This window comes from Callorhinus ursinus, unplaced genomic scaffold (assembly GCF_003265705.2).
Source record: "Callorhinus ursinus isolate GAN/ISIS: 27379988/994484 unplaced genomic scaffold, GSC_fseal_2.0 scaffold10, whole genome shotgun sequence".
NCBI classification, from domain to species: domain Eukaryota; kingdom Metazoa; phylum Chordata; class Mammalia; order Carnivora; family Otariidae; genus Callorhinus; species Callorhinus ursinus.
This window is the reverse complement of record NW_027397072.1, coordinates 539,263-554,824: the sequence shown is the minus strand read 5'-3', so window position 1 is coordinate 554,824 and position 15,562 is coordinate 539,263. Positions and strand designations below refer to the sequence as shown.

At 49.7% G+C, this 15,562-nt stretch overlaps 1 protein-coding gene across 1 annotated transcript in view; it reads left to right on the top strand.

Moving 5' to 3' along the window:
• TMEM18 (transmembrane protein 18) overlaps window positions 1-5,907 on the top strand; it is a 6,328-nt gene extending 421 nt beyond the window's left edge. The window contains exons 2-5 of the mRNA XM_025867684.2: window positions 1,057-1,177; window positions 2,821-2,875; window positions 5,462-5,555; window positions 5,642-5,907. Of these exons, the coding sequence (XP_025723469.2) occupies window positions 1,057-1,177; window positions 2,821-2,875; window positions 5,462-5,555; window positions 5,642-5,731 (360 nt within the window). The 3' untranslated portion in view covers window positions 5,732-5,907. The remainder of the gene's footprint in view (window positions 1-1,056; window positions 1,178-2,820; window positions 2,876-5,461; window positions 5,556-5,641) is intronic.
• The last annotated feature ends 9,655 nt before the right edge of the window (window positions 5,908-15,562 follow it).

Here is a 15,562-nt window from a genome sequence, read left to right as displayed (position 1 = left end):
GGGGCGGGACGTTCCTGGGCAGGGCTTGTCGGGATGCTGGGGCGGGTCTGGGCGGTGTGGACCGACCGCGGCTGGAGTCGGTGGGATGTGGGGCCGTGTGAGCTCCTGGTGCTGCCCTCGCGCTGTCCACGTCCGCTCCTCCGCCCTTCTCTCTTGTCCCCTCTGCACGTTGTTGGGGACAGGTAGCCGTGGGCAGCTTACCGTGCCGAGGCGTGCGGGAGCGGCGGGGGACGCTTAGAGAGTCCAGGGGCTCTGCGGGGCCCCGAGGCAGGTCCCGCCTCCTCTGCTGGGGAGAAGTGAAAGGCAGGGCTTGGGTGTGAGTTTGCATGGGGAATCTGAGCTCGTGGAGGGAACCTGAGCATTCTGGGGGGAATCTGAGCATTTTTGTGGGGAGATTTGAGCATCTGGCTGGGGGTGGAATCTGAGCCTATGGGGATGGGAATCCGAGCATCTGAAGACGGGGAGTATGAGCATCTGGGGGCGGGTTTGAGCATCTCTAGGGGGATCTGAGCATCTGGGGGTGCAGACATGCCCACCGTAAAGTGCAGGAGACACAACATCTTGGTCCTATTTGGAAGGTTGCTAGAAAGGTTGGGGAAAATAAAATCTGGCAAATTGGGATGCCTCCGATTTCCCAAGGCCTTAAGTATTAGTCTAAAGTGTTTTAAGTCTTGGAGTAACGAGGTGCATCCCCTGAACGAGACACTTAACGTCCTCCTAAGTCATGGGATGATGATCCTTAGAAACCTTGAGAACACATTTCTGTTCGGTAAACAGAAGGGGCAAGTCCATGGTGCAGTCAGTTCCGTGTGCACAAACATCAAACTAGTGATGTTTCTCTTTAAAATCCCTGGACCGCGGTTGCAGTGTAGAGGGTTCCTGTTTCCCTCCTCCCCTTTCCTTCTCTAACACCTGTTTCTGTGAGGCCTTGGGGAAAGGCTCTGGATGCTCAGGAGTGAGGGACCACTGCCCTCCCTGACCCGGGAGTCCTGAAGCCTGGCCTCCATTTGAGTTGACGACCGTGAGACGATGAGTTTCAAGCGGTGTGTCTTACAGCAGACAGACTGGACCGAGCCGTGGCTCATAGGGCTGGCTGTCTTCCACATTCTGTGCCTGCTGCTCACATGTCTCTCATCCCAGAGGTATAAACTACAGGTCGGACATTTCCTGTGCTTAGGTGAGTAGAATAAACAAACGTTCTGACTTCAGTTGCTGTGTGAGGTGCCAGGTGGCTTCTCAGTGGGAGGTTGTCTTAGGAAGGAGTGAGGCAGTGAGTTTGCGTTGCACAGGTATTCCCGTACAGCAAGTAATGGGGAGAGTCGCCCCTTCCTTCCTGCCCCGAGGGCTGTGGTCAGGCTTGTACTAAGAAACGTCAGGTGTTCACCTCCCTTTAGCCTCGAAGAGCTTAGTTGGGCAACACCAGTGTTCATGAAGTCATTTCAGACCTAGTTGTGTTGCTCTCAACTGTGGTAAGTACAAGGCAGCAAAAGGAAGAGCAGCCGGAAGCACTGTGTAGGGGCCCTGCTCAAGTTGTGCAAGAACACTTAAACTGGGGTGTGCAGGGCATGCGGGCGTGAGCCACGCAGCACGTGTGTAGGGTGGGGGCCAGGGTGGGCGCTCCCTGCAGTGAGCATGGTGTGTGCTTGGAGGAAGGTGACGGCCTGAGCAGATGAGCTGACAGGTTAGAAACAGCTTGGAAACTTAACTCTGTGGGTTTGTTATTTTCGAGGGTGAAGAGAGGGCTGACTTTGCACACTTGGGGACAGGAAGTGGGTGATGTTCTACATGTGTGCCTGTATTCTATGACTCATGTAACTCTCACGCCAGCACGATTGATTTTGTTCAGTGCAGCATCATTGCCACATTTTTATGGATGAAACAGGGAGAGGTTCCCTAACCCCAGGTCACTCAGCCCCCTGGGTGGCTCAGCCGAGACTCACGACGCTGTCAGCTGAGGAGGAGCGCCTGGCAGAGATGGTGCTGCTCTCCTGCTCCACGCCTTCTGTGTCTCAGCCTGTCTTTTCCTCTCTTCTCTGTCTCTCTTCTTCGGCTTTGTTGATGTGCCTCCTTGGGCCCTTCATGGAGGAAGGAGTGAAGAGATTGCAAAGCCCGGTGTAATCTGTTTTGTGATTTGGGTCAAGCACAGGAAGGTTCACACATTTTACCTTCCCTGAGAAATGAAAGCATCGGGCTTTCACGGCAGCACTTTGTTGTTTTCCGCTGTGTCCATTTGCCCTGCAGGTCAGTGTATGCAGCACGCAGTACTGAGCAGGCTCTAGGTCAGGGTTGGAACAGCTGCCTGCTTCTGACTCTGGGCTCCAGGAGGGCTGTGGCCGCCAGTACCACTGGGCGGGTGTCACGGGTGTCCCTGGTGGGTGGAAGCGTGAGGGAGGAAAGCAGGTCGCTTCAAGCACCCGGTCTCGCAGCTCCGGCCGTGTTCCGTGTGGCGTCTCCAACACAGGAACCGTGACTGGGTCAGGTAGGAGCTCAGGCAGAGTAGTATGCGTGTGGGCACTGGGTCTTCAGACACCAGACCTGGATGCTCCGCAGCTTTGCACTGTTTGACTGAGACCATCGAGACTTTCATGTGTCTTGACCTTCCTCATTTTTTTTTCCGTTAAAGGAATGTGTTCTGTAATTTTAAAACTCTCCAATTTTGACCTCACACTTTTCCTAAAATAGAAGTTACATTTCTCATCAAAGTTTTGCTATTCTGTGATATTTATGTTAAACATGTCATTGCAAAAAGAGTATGTATAATTCTGTAATGATGAATAATCAGTCATCCAAATCCTGACATGTGGTTTCTCTCTTTTCCAGTAATTTTAGTGTATTGTGCTGAATATATCAACGAAGTAGCAGCAATGAACTGGAGGTAGGCCAGCGCTCTGCTCGTTTTGACCGTAGTTAGGAACCACACCCCAGAGCGGTTTGTCCAACGGGAGCATTGCACGCAGACCGTGGGAGTCAGGGAAGCGAGAGAAGACCGGTTGCTGGAGACCTGGGGCCTCTGCACTGATAGCTTTAGGTTTGAGGAATGGCTTGTCGGCTCTCTTAGGGTTTGAAGATCAGTTAACACAGTTCATGACAGCGTGAGAGAGTTCGGGGGCCTCTGTAAAGTAGCTCTAGCTGCAGAGTAAAGAAAGTGGCATTTTAGAGAGAACACGGTCCACGTGTGATCAGGGCGGCGGGTGGTGTGCTGTGAGACCTCGGCCCTCCGTGGAGCTGCCGAGTCCTCCTGAGGCCTCAGAGCATCATCCCCGCAGAAACCCAGGGCCGCCCTTCTTCGATAGCAGCTTCACCCCCATGCCTGTGGCCTTGCTCGGTCAGGCAGCCCTGGCGCACCATCACCACCATCTCCAGCATCCCTGCCCTCTGCTTGTCCTCTGCCCCTGTTTCCAGCTCTCACTTTGTCCTGCTCGAGTGTCAGGCCCTGCCCCTGGTTACAGCCCCGCACCCACATCCACACGTGTGCGCTGGACATGCTGTGCCCACTGACAGGGCTTTGTCTGTGACCCTCAGCCTTGTGCATCAGCTGGGACCCTCGCACGTGTGTCTGGACACGGGTTTCAAACAATGCTGCACAGCCAGTATCTGGCCCACTAACTGTTTTTATATGGCCTGTGAGCTTGAAATGGTTTTGACATTTCTAAGCGCTGAAATGTTTATTGCTCTTTAATGTGAAGAAAAAAGAAAAACTTCTAGTCTCTGAGCAGGAAGGAGTTGAAGACATTGCCCTCGGAGCCCTAATATCTGGCCGTGTCCAGGAGGCTGCTGAATGCTTCGTGAGATGGTGTGCAGGCCCGCCCCAGCTGGCAGCACCTGCTCGAGCTCCATCCCCCAGGCCTCCTTGCTCAGCTAGGTACTGAGGACACGGAAGAAGCCAGACTGCACGAGCCCTGCCTCGCTCTGCCTGTCTGCCACGCTGCTCTGCGCTTCTGGGGTACGGCTGTGGCCCCGACGCCTCCGCCCCTGCGTCCTGGCTGTTCCCTTCTGAACCTGCCCCTCAGCTGGGCACGCTGACGAGGCACCCACTTCTCATCGTGGGAAGCGCCCTGTGGCCTCTCCATCAGGATCCTTCACGAGGAGTCTTGAACGGGGGTCACTGTCCCTGGGGCCTGCACCCCACCTCGGAGCAGGAACGCTCTTGTCCGTGACAACGTGGTCTGCGTGGGGCCCGGCCAACAGTTAGTCTCCGTCTGTGGGTTACTTGTCCTCGACTCTCTCCCCACTGAAACCACCAGCTCCCTGGTTTCCAGGACACCGTGCCGCCAGCTTCCTCGTCCAGCTCTTTGTGGTTTCCTCCCTGTGCCTCGCCACCGGGCAGTCCAAGCACCAGGACAGTACCTCTCCCCCGGCCCCCTTCCAGAGCTGTCCCCAAGGCACTCTGCCCCATCTCGGCATTGGCAGCTTCTCCTCCTGATGACTTAGGCCGGAGACCTCACTCATCACGCAGAGATTCCCCAGGAGGTCCTTGGCCTTTGAAACACACCATGAGTGTGGCTCTGTCTACCGCTGCCGGTGCCTGCCCTCACACGGGTGACAGCGCCACCTCCCGAGCTGGGCCCTGCTTCCCCGGGTCCCAGCCCCTCCGTGTCCTCGACCAGGCAGCGAGCGGCCTCAGCGTGGCCACAGCTCAGTCTCAGCCGCTGCTCCTGGCTTCACACACACGGCGCGTCGGGAGCCTTCCTTCAGTCCACGCCCAAATCTGCACCCTCCTGCTTCGTTTCTCTCCAGAACATCAGTCACGACGTGTGTTTTGACTTAATGATCTGAACCCCTTCCCCCGTAGCATAAGCTCTAAGTATGGCTTGTCTTGCCGGTTCACAGCCACGACTCCAGGGCCAACCATTGGCTCCAGGTCACTGAGCTGATGAATTGTGGGGTACGTCATCAGTGCTGGATCTGCACGTTCCAGTGCTGGCCGCAGAGGGATGCCTGGATCGGCCAGCCTCTGCCATTTACTGGCCCTGCCTTCGGGCAGCTTGAATGACCCAGTGTCCCTGAGCCTCCCCTTGTGTGAGAGCGGCGGGCGGGTGAGAGTTCACCCAGGCAGAGTGCCGGCTCTGTACCTGTCTCGGACTAGCTCGGGACCTGATGGCCCGTAGAAGCCCGGGAGCTGTTACTGTTGGAGCACGTTCCAGTCGGTGTCCGATCGCTGTTAACCAGAGTGCGCGAGCGTTTCCTTCGGCCCAGAACATCCTCGGGTTGATTGCTGTTACTCCCGCCCCCATCTGCCCTGGGCCCTGGGTCCTGGCCTTCTTTGCTGTGGGACTGACTGTGCGCTCCTGACGGGGGCGGTGTGGGCAGGCTGCTGAACGAGCTGCGGGTGGGTTCGGTCGTGGGGCAGGTGGAGGTGCCTTCGTTGACCTAAGAGCTGTCCAGAGGCCTCATGTTAGAGAATAGCACTAACAACATTGTTTTGTTATGCCAAGTAATTTTTAATTTTTTCCTAAAACAGGTTATTTTCAAAATACCAGTATTTCGATTCACGGGGGATGTTCATTTCCATGGTGTTCTCGGCACCACTGCTGCTCAACGCCATGGTCATTGTGGTACGTGTTATAGCCTCCGGTTCTAGTCCTCTTTCTGTGCTAAACACATCCCACTGCTAAACGCATCTCACAATGGTTGTTTTCAGATTATATGGGTCCGAAAGACTTTGGATGTGATGGCTGACCTGAAGACCCTACAGGAGAAGAGAAGAGAGAGGAAAAGAAAGGAAGAGTGATGCCGGAACGGTTGTGGTGGTTTTCTTGGTGGAGTTCAGGTTTCCTCCGCGTCGTCGTTTGTGGGCTTCCTTGTTAGCGCCCACTCATGTCTGTACAGAGGGTCTGCGCCATAGAGCACACTTTACAATTGCTCTTCAAAATAAATGCTACTGTCCGTGTGAATGTTTGTTAAGCCTGGATCTGTGTAGGATGTTTAGTGTCTTCCTGGTGAAAGTGTATACATCGGCAGTGTCTGTGCAGAGTTCTCCCTAATTTGCTGAGTTGTTCATGTCATCTGTGTGGTTACTGGTAATTAGAAAGCGTTCAAGCAATGTGAAAACTTGGAACCAAGTGATAAACAATGCTGTCCATGCGTAGGTACCATCACCCCCTGCACTCTCTACTTTCAGGGCCGTGGCCACCGGTGGCCCTCCATGTGGCATGTGGCCAAGTCGGTGACGTTCTGGGTTGCCCCTGGAGGGCTGCAGCCCAGGGGTGCTGCTGGGCTTCCTGCAGTGACTAGGGCAGCACCTGCGCTAGGGACGATGTGACCCAGAACCTTAGCAGTGCCGAGGTTGAGAAGGCCTGGGCCAGAGCCGCCTTACATGAGACCCCGGGAGCAAGGTCCTGAGAAGACACGCACTTGTGAGCACAGGACGCCAAGTCCCAGGAGGAACACCACCCAATCGGCCCTCAGACAGGAAGCTTGCGGCTCCTTTGGGTTCTCAGGGTAGTTACAAGTGTTACGGTACGAAGGCCTTGAAGTCCGGATTCCATGGAAAGTACGTGAGTGAGCCCGTTGAGCGAGTTTTTCAGGATGTAAGATTACAAATAGAAATAGTTGCAACTAATAGATTTTTATAACAAGTAGCAAGATTATATTCCTTCCTAAATTTCACTTTTTTAAAAATAGGGTGCTCAGGAACATGCTATGAATTTTATTAGAACAGGTCTGCTCTCATTTTGTAGTGTCCACTTCCCAGGCTGCTGTCCCATGCTCCTGGTTCTGTCCAGTGTGGACCTAGCTGGAGGACCACAGGTGAATAGAGACCCAGGTGTTTAAAAGTGCAGTGTTCAATAAAGGGAATGCTGCTGGCTCTCGATGTGGGCTTGAAAAAAAATAGTTTGTGAGGAGTTGTCTGAATTTTAAGATTGTTATTTCCAAGTGAAACATATTCTTCAAATTTCAAAAAAAAAAATGTCCTTATGAAAGCATTTACATTTAGCAACTTAAGAGGTGACACTTCGAAAGATTCTGAAATTCAATCTTGAAATATGGATATATAATGTTTCCATGGACAATCGTGGACTTGTAGTAGAGAAATGATTTCCTGAATTCTGACAGTTTTACAAGTGAGTTGATAGAATCTTCTAGATAGGTCCAGTGTTTTTACCCTGATGCGTTTTCCAGTTCCTTCTTGATACATTATCTTCTCTATTGAACATAAGAAATGACTTCAAAGTAGCATTCTGTGTTCTGTCCGATCTTCAATCTGTTGTGCCTGCAGCCTGTGTCTGGAAGCCCCCCGTCAGGTGTGGACTGGTGCCGTGGCTCCCGAAGAGCTCCCACGTCATGGCCCCAGGCCCAGGGGAGGAACCACGTGAGCACACGCGAGGCAGAGGGCAGGTGCAGGATGAGCTTGTTGCCCTGGCCTGTGGCGGGAGGGTCCGTGGTGGACGTAAGGAGGCCATGTTACTTTGCACTATCCGTCATTATTTGGACGGTCACAGTACAGAGCCGTCTGAATTTCCTAGTGTAATAGCATCCTTCACTTGGCCTATACACTGTGGGAATGTGACAGGGGCTTTTTGTCTTCCACTTGCATGTGTATAATTTTGAGGGGGGCAGTTGTACTTTGTTTTCACACACACAGAAACAGCTTATTTTTTACCCGTCTCGTAAGTTCATATTCAGTGGCTTGAATTGCAGTGTGAACAAGTGTCTTTCACGCTAAGGAAGATTCCGAACCAAACTGGTCGGCAAAGAGTTGAGCAGCGAGAAGCATGGTGACTGGATCCACGTTGAGGAGGGTGGGGGTGTGCAGGGAAAGGTCCAGAGGGTGTCTCCCCTGCTGTCCAAGTGAAGCAGACGTCTAACTATTTACAGAAAGATAAGAGATTTACGATAAAAATACACTGTAGTAGTCCAAGTCTGTGACACCTTCAATTTCTTGATTGCTGTGAAATAAAATATGTATTCTCATTTTTGCCCAAAATTGTACATTTGCCTTGACTTTTGTGTACACAACGCAGGAGCTCCCAGAATGTTGGCTCCACTGGTGGGGCCGCTTCATCCTGCACTTGCTGTTGAGTTTCACAAACCCAGAAATTCAGTTTTGTCAGGAAATCAGCGCAGGCACAGACATATGGGTCAAGTAAGAAAGCAACATACAAACCTGCGTTAATTTATTGACCGAGTGGCAAGGACGTGGTGATACGTTCTCACCCTTTATAAAAGAATTCAAAGTTAATTTAATTCGGAGTATTTATTGAATAGGGATTTAGAATAAGGAATTTCAGTGGAAATGACTTAACCACAGAAAGGAGCTGTGGTGATCCCAGCCACCTGCTGGCCCCTGCAGCTGTTCTGTCCTTTGGGAAAGTACTTCCTGTCCGGAACATCCTTCTGTGACCACGTTCTGGAGAACACGCTTTCAGTGTCTCGGGCATCACTATGTACTGAAAAAATGGGAAGCAGTGATAAGCCTTATTAATCCTCAAAACAGGACAAATGGTCTTTTATTTTTTAAGATTTATTTATTTATTAGGATCCCAGGCAGGTTCCATGCCTGACGTGGAGCTCGATCTCACGACCCTGAGATCATGACCTGAGCCCAAACCAGGAGTTGGACGTGGAACCGACAGCCGCCCAGCGGCCCCAGGACAAACGATCGTAGCCGACCTCCGCAAACCGTGGCGCGTGCCGCACGGCGGTGGGCGGCACGATGCTCCACGATGCTCCGGTCGGGACGCAGGGGCTCTTCCTTGCCCTCGTCAGCACCGCCGGGGCCTGATGATCGCGCAGCCGCTCCCTTTGCGGCTGCCTGGCCGGCCAGCGTCTGTCCCCGCGTGTCCCCGGTGCTCGGGATTCCATCGTGACCCGCCTGGGGTGGACTAGACGTGTCCCGCGTAGTTCCCGGGCGGCCGAGCGCTCTTCCCTTGGGAGCATCCCGGGAGAGCTCCGACACTTCCCCCAGGCCAGGCCCCAGGCCGGCAGCCCCGTGCGCGCAGCGCGGGCAGAGCGCGCTGGCCAGGCGGAGACGCAGCCCCGCCGGGCGCTCTGCGCTGCTGCTGCGTCCGCCGGCTCCGCGCCGTGCCAGTGCCCGGCTGCGTCCGGGCCGCCGTTACGTCCTGCTCAGGGCTTCCCTCCGTGCTTCATGTCCCCCTTCCTGGCGCCTCGTGGTGGCTCGAGCGAGCCCTGGTCGCGGGGGCGCAGGACCCGAGAACCTTCATGCTCCAACCGTCGACACTGCCCACGGTGGTGCCTTCTCGTCCGTGGGCTTGGCTTACCTCTGTTTTTAGTTTCCTTTCTGGGTCCTCAGCCTCGCGCCCTGCGTGCCTCCTCCAGCCTCCAGACCTGGTTCCGAAATGCCCCGGTGATGGCATTCGGGGCTCCCCAGGCACAGAGGGTGACTTAGCCGTCCCCACCTGCGCCCCTGCGTGACGACAGCCCAGGCAACAGGCAGACCCTGTTCAGCCGGTTTGGCTGTTTTCTCTCCCAGCTGGGTCAGGCCGCGGTCTCCTGTGGACTTAACCCATCCCTGGGAGCCTGGGCGTGTCGTCCTGGGCCTGAGCCCCGCCCACCACATGAGTGGTTTGCTGGGTCCTGAACCTTGGCAGTGGGGGCTCCAGGCTGCCCACGTCTGCTTTGCTCTTCATATGTAATCTAAGGTGTATTTGGAACAGAAGGAAATTATCAAATGTCCACGTGCTTCCCCTACATTTTCCCTGAAAGTCAATTTCTTATAATTTTTTCAATTCCTTTTATCAGTCATATTTCAATATATGGCATCATTTTCAATGACTACCTAGTAGCCAAACCGCATAAGTTCAATTTCCTTAAGCAATTACTGGTACTAGAGATTCAGAGTTTTTCTACTTGTTTTCCTAACTTAACACAAAAATCTCTGACTTCAGAGGCATATTTTACACATTAATTGTTAACGTGGACAATAGCCAAACCATAGAAGGAGCGGAGATGCCCTTCAACAGACGAATGGATAAAGAAGACGTGGTCCACATATACAATCGAAGATTACTCAGCCATCGGAAAGGATGAAAACCTACCATTGGCATCAACAGGGATGAGACTGGGAGAGATTATGCTACGTGAAGTAAGTCAAGCAGAGGAAGTCAATTATCATATGGCTTCGCTCATATGTGGAACATAAGGAATAGTGTGGAGGACCACAGCGGAAGGGAAGGAAAACTGAATGGGAAGAAATCAGAGAAGGAGACAAACCACGAGAGACTCTGGACTCCGGGAACCTAACTGAGAGTTACAGAAAGGAGGGGGGTGGGGAGATGGGGTATCTGGGGGTGATGGGTCTTGAGGAGGGCACATGTTGTGATGAGCCCTGGGTGTTATATGCAACTAATAGATCGTTTAACATTACATCAAAAACTAATGATGCTCTATATGTTGGCTAATTGAATTAAAAAATTATTGACATGGAATAAATCCTACAAGTGAAATTAAGTCAAAATGTAAATACTTTATCAAAGTTGTTAAATATTGCTACATCAGGCTTCAGGAAGCATCTTTGAACATGTTTCCTTGACGCCGTCTACTCGAGGTGACAACACTAAAAAAAATACTTTTCTGATGAGTAAGCACAAATTTTCTCTCATTGTTTTAACTTACATTTCTTAGGTTACCAGTGAAGCTAACATTTTTCAAATGATTATTGACATTTTGTGTTTTTTTGTGAATAATCTATTCATACACTTTATTTTGTATTGCAATATTGCCTCAAAATGTATTTCTAATTTTATATATTAAAATTAATAACACATGTGAGGCAAAAATGTCTTTCCAGTTTGGATTTTGATTTTGGCCTTTGTTAAAAGACTTTAGAACTTTGAGAAATTCTTGTGTTTATGTAGTTACTGCCCAAGCTGCTAAGGGCTGAGACTTCACCCCCGTTGCAAGCCAACAAGCAAGACTGCTGCTGTCACATGCATCCTGGCAGAAGGGTGACAACCAATAATAATGAAGTTAGTTCAAAACAGTTACTTATTTTCAATTTTACTTATTTATTTTACATAGATTTTGGCTAATGTTAAGGGTTTTTGCGGTTTCATTTGCTTACACAAACTTGCATTACCCGCGAAAGTTACTAAGACCAGCTCTTTACTCTACATTCTGCCCTGTAAGTAGTTACTGATGTCAGAATGATTAAAGCAAAGTTGTCAGTCCAATTTATGTTAAATCAATGTTGATTGAGGTTACATGTATTTAATAGTAAAAATGGCAATGTTAAAAAAATAGTAAATTCAGACAGTTTATATTTGCCATATAAAAGTTTATCCAAGGATCTCTAAAAACATAACTGGTGTATAATATTATAAAGATTTACATTTTTAAAATATATTTAGTGGACACGTGGGATTTGTCTTTTTTCAGCGTGACCTTCAGCCTGAATCCCTGCTTCACTTGGTTTTGTAGCTGGTCATCTGTTCTCAAGCTGTGTGAGGAAGGGGGTGGTCTTCCTCCGGCCGTGGGGGTGTGCGTGACAAACAGTGTGGGATTTTTACTCCCTGGGATCCGGACTGAGCAGAATCACTGAGACCCTGAGGACAACAGAAGGTGGCAACACGGATATGTTTGCCTGCGGAAGAGACTTCCGGAGGCCCTGGGGTTTTTTACACACCCCACCGTTCTCGTGAGGTGAGGTCATGTTGACAGCAAGTTAAAACCCTTACACACTTAGCTGAGATTCCGGGATAATTGCTGCACAGTGTTGCTGTGGAATTGCACACGTGGCAACTGTAAAAATGTACTTTTGAGCATGATCTGCACGTCTAACAACAGATTCTGGGTGAAGACACCTGCGCTGAATCTTGCCGTGGTTTTGGCTCTGGCCCACGCGGGTGGTGCCTCCGTTGTCTCCTATGTGAGGGCTTCCATCTCCTGCAGAAGACAAAGGGTTTAAATGCTGCTTCTCAGAGACTTGGTTACAAAATTAACAAGGACCTAAAATAGCATCTTATGGGAAATAAGACCTGGATGGAGGGTGTCTTTGGGGGAGGGAGGGGGTGGTTTTGACTTCTAGCTCTCAGAACTTGTTAGAGAGACAGCATCAGCCGAATTGCTGTTTTTTCTTTTCCTTCCTTCCTTCCTTCCTTCCTTCCTTCCTTCCTTCCTTCCTTCCTTTCTTTCTTTCTTTCTTTCTTTCTTTCTTTCTTTCTTTCTTTCTTTCTTTTTCTTTCTTCTTTCTTTCTTTCTTCTTTCTTTTCTTTTCTTTTCTTTTCTTTTCTTTTCTTTTCTTTTCTTTCTTTTTCTGAATTTCAGTTTCCCCTTGAGAAAAAAATGTGAATTAATGCCTGCCATACTCATTTAATAAGATCACGGTAAGGATCAGAAGATAGGATACGCAGTCAGTTTCCCTAAAGGGCATGTCCATTAGCTGCTCCTGGTGGGCTGGTGATAGATAATGTGGATCGATTGGTAAGCCTCAGACCCAGGACCCGGGAGGCAGCAAGTGTCAGCTCAGCCCAGGAGCCCAACGGGAGAGAAGAACAGGTGTGCGAGGGAAGAGCTAACCTGAGTGGTCATTTACTCGGCAGGCCGTTTCCAAGCTGTGAAAAAAAAAAGCCAAAATGTGGAGCCCCCATCTCTCCTCAGTTCTGCAAGACTGTTCTTCTCAGTCGAGGAAAAGTGATTTTCCCTGAAACCTGCAGAGGGCGCGAAGGCACTGTGTCAAGTGCTCCAGAGACGTTGGCAGCCGAGGCCTCGCGGAGGCTGGCTGAGGGAAAGTGTTGTCACTTGTCCAGAAAGAGAAGTCTAATACTTTTGATTGAGACATACCACCTGATCTAAAGGGAACAGACCAAGAATTCCCTGATTTCCTGTCTTCATCTGAACTAAGCTAACCATGTCCAAATTATGTTGTAAAGTTAATTTTTACTTCTGCAGAAGCAGAATAAGCAGACGCACGCACACACAGGGAAACAGTATCTGGGTTACCTTCCATCACCCTAGGAAGCACCCACCCCAGTGTACATGCAAGCCCAGGCTCTGGATGCCATGTGAGTTAATAAACATACTTAATCATAATGTATTTGCTAGTTTCTGGAACAGGTTTTAAAGATTAAGCTTAAGTAAAGGCGATTGAGAACGGAGGGGATAATGAGGCTGACGCAGATCAGAGGTCCGGCCCTGGCCCTGCAGAGTTCAGTCTCAGGAAGGCGTTTTCACGGTTAATTCAAGTTGGAAGCTGCGGGGAGCATCGTGGTCACTGGCTTCACAGCTGGGCTCAGAGTGCCCGCGCGCTCCTGAGACACCGAGGAGAAGACTGTGGGGAGAGCTTGCCTGCGGACCTCTTCCCACTCCCCTGAATCACCTGCTCCATCTGGGGCGCATCATCGGGAGCCAGCAAACAGCAGTTCAACACATAAATAATGGTTCCAACTGGGCCCCAAATCCCAGAAGGTCAAATGCAATCAAGAGATTTTGCTCTTGAATGTCTGCATCACCCTCTTGACTTATGGTCTGCTTCCACTCAGCAGCTGCTGACACATTTACTGCCTGGCTTCACATAAACATAATGGCACGCATCATTATTATATATGTATTAAATATATATTTTTTCATTGCCCTAAATATTATCTGTGCTCCAGACATCCAGCCCCCCCCCAACTCCCAGCAACCACTGATCTTTTTACTGTCTTTAGAAGGTTTTGCTTTTTCCAGATTATTGTATAGTAGGAATTATCAAGTGTGTGACCTTTTCACATTGGCTTCTTTCACTCAGTAATATGCATTTAAGATTCCTCCATGTCCTTCCATGACTTGTAGCTCATTTATTTTTAGTTCAGAACAGTATTCATTGTCTGGATGGACCTCAGTGTATTTATCCATCACCTACCGAAGGACGTCTTGCTTGCTTCCAGGTTTGGGCCGTTATGAATAAAGCTGCTGTAAACATCTGTGGGCAGGTTTGAGTGTGGACATAAGGGCCGCACCATTCTGCGTTCCCACGGCGATGAGAGAGTGTTCCCACTGCCCCGTGTCCTCGCCAGCGCCTGGTGTTGCCTGGGTTCCAGACGGTGGCCATTCTCATAGGTGTGCAGTGGTATCACATTATTGTTTTAATCTGCATGTCCCTGAGGGCTTGTGATGTGAGCATCATTTCATGTGCTGCTTTGCCACCCTCGTGCCTTCTCTGGTGAGGTGTGTGTTCAGATCTTTTGCCCATTTTTAAATTGGATTATTTGCTTTCTTATATTTGTTTTAAGACTCTTGTGTATTTTGCATAATAGCCCCTTATTATTAAAAACTTCTCTAGGAGAAACCATTGGCTTGTCTTCTTATCTCTTGAAGGTTTCTTTCACTTGTGAGTCCAACTTATCAATTGTTGCTTCCACAGATTGTACTATTGGGATTGTATCTAAGAAGTCGACCCCTGAGTTGCCTGCCTCCTCTCCCCTCTGAGGAAAACTTGGGGTCCAGAGTGAAATTGTGATGAGGAATGGAGCATCTGAAAACACATTAACTTCAGAAGAGGCCCCATTTTGGCTGCTGGGTGGTGGTGTGAAGCAAACAAGAGGAGGGGAGGAGAGGAGAGGGTGTCCGTGTGCGGGCAGTCTCGGGGCGGGCGGTCTCGGGATGGCCCTGTCTTGACCACCAGATCCCACGCAGTTCTTCTAGGTGTGTTATGGCAAATAGATGCTTTTCTTTCTAAGGTCAATGTTTAAGCTGGCATTTCAAAACATAGCTCACATTCTAGGGATGTCATTATTTTTTCTAGTCCCTCAGAAGACTTTCTGATGTAAAATAAACCAGAAGAAGGGTAATAAATAGAATTTAATCTGGTGGATTTGAAGCAAGACGGTGAATGCAGGGGTGACAGGGGAGGACAGAGTTTGTGATTTGTAGGGTCCATCCATTACAAATGACTGAGTCATGACTAAGTGGAGTCAGACAAGAAAGATCCCAGGACACAAAAGCTCTATCTCCCAGTCCCACCGAATGAAAGAAACAGAAGGCTGTGTATGAATCAGGATCTCTGGGGCAGCAGATCCCCAGCCTTGGAGCCTCCCAGATGCCAGAGGTTCACAGTTTCACAGCAGTGACAGGGGAGGTGATTAATGACCGAAGATTATATATATGTATGTATATACATATATATACATACATATATATATGAATTTTTTCAAGACTCAACTTAAAAAAATAAAATTTGATTTGGTTGTTGTTGTCACAATAACTACACTAAGAAATACTGACAGCCAGATATGTGGAGTTTCCATGTGAACTAAAATGTAGGTAAAAATCCAGACTGCAATTTCAAGAGAAAATAATGCTTTTCCATTATAGCACATCGGGGCTTAGCTTTTTTTTTTTTCATGTTTCAGACTCTTTGTTGAAAACACCTCTTTTTCCTTAAATTTTTTATTGTTATGTTAATCACCATACATTACATCATTAGTTTTTGATGTAGTGTTCCATGATTCATTGTGTGTGCATAACACCCAGTGCTCCACGCAGAACGTGCCCTCTTTAATACCCATCACCAGGCTAACCCATCCCCCCACCCCCTCCCCTCTAGAACCCTGGTTTGTTTTTCAGAGTCCATCATCTCTCATGGTTTGTCTCCCCCTCCGATTTTCCCCCTTCATTCTTCCCC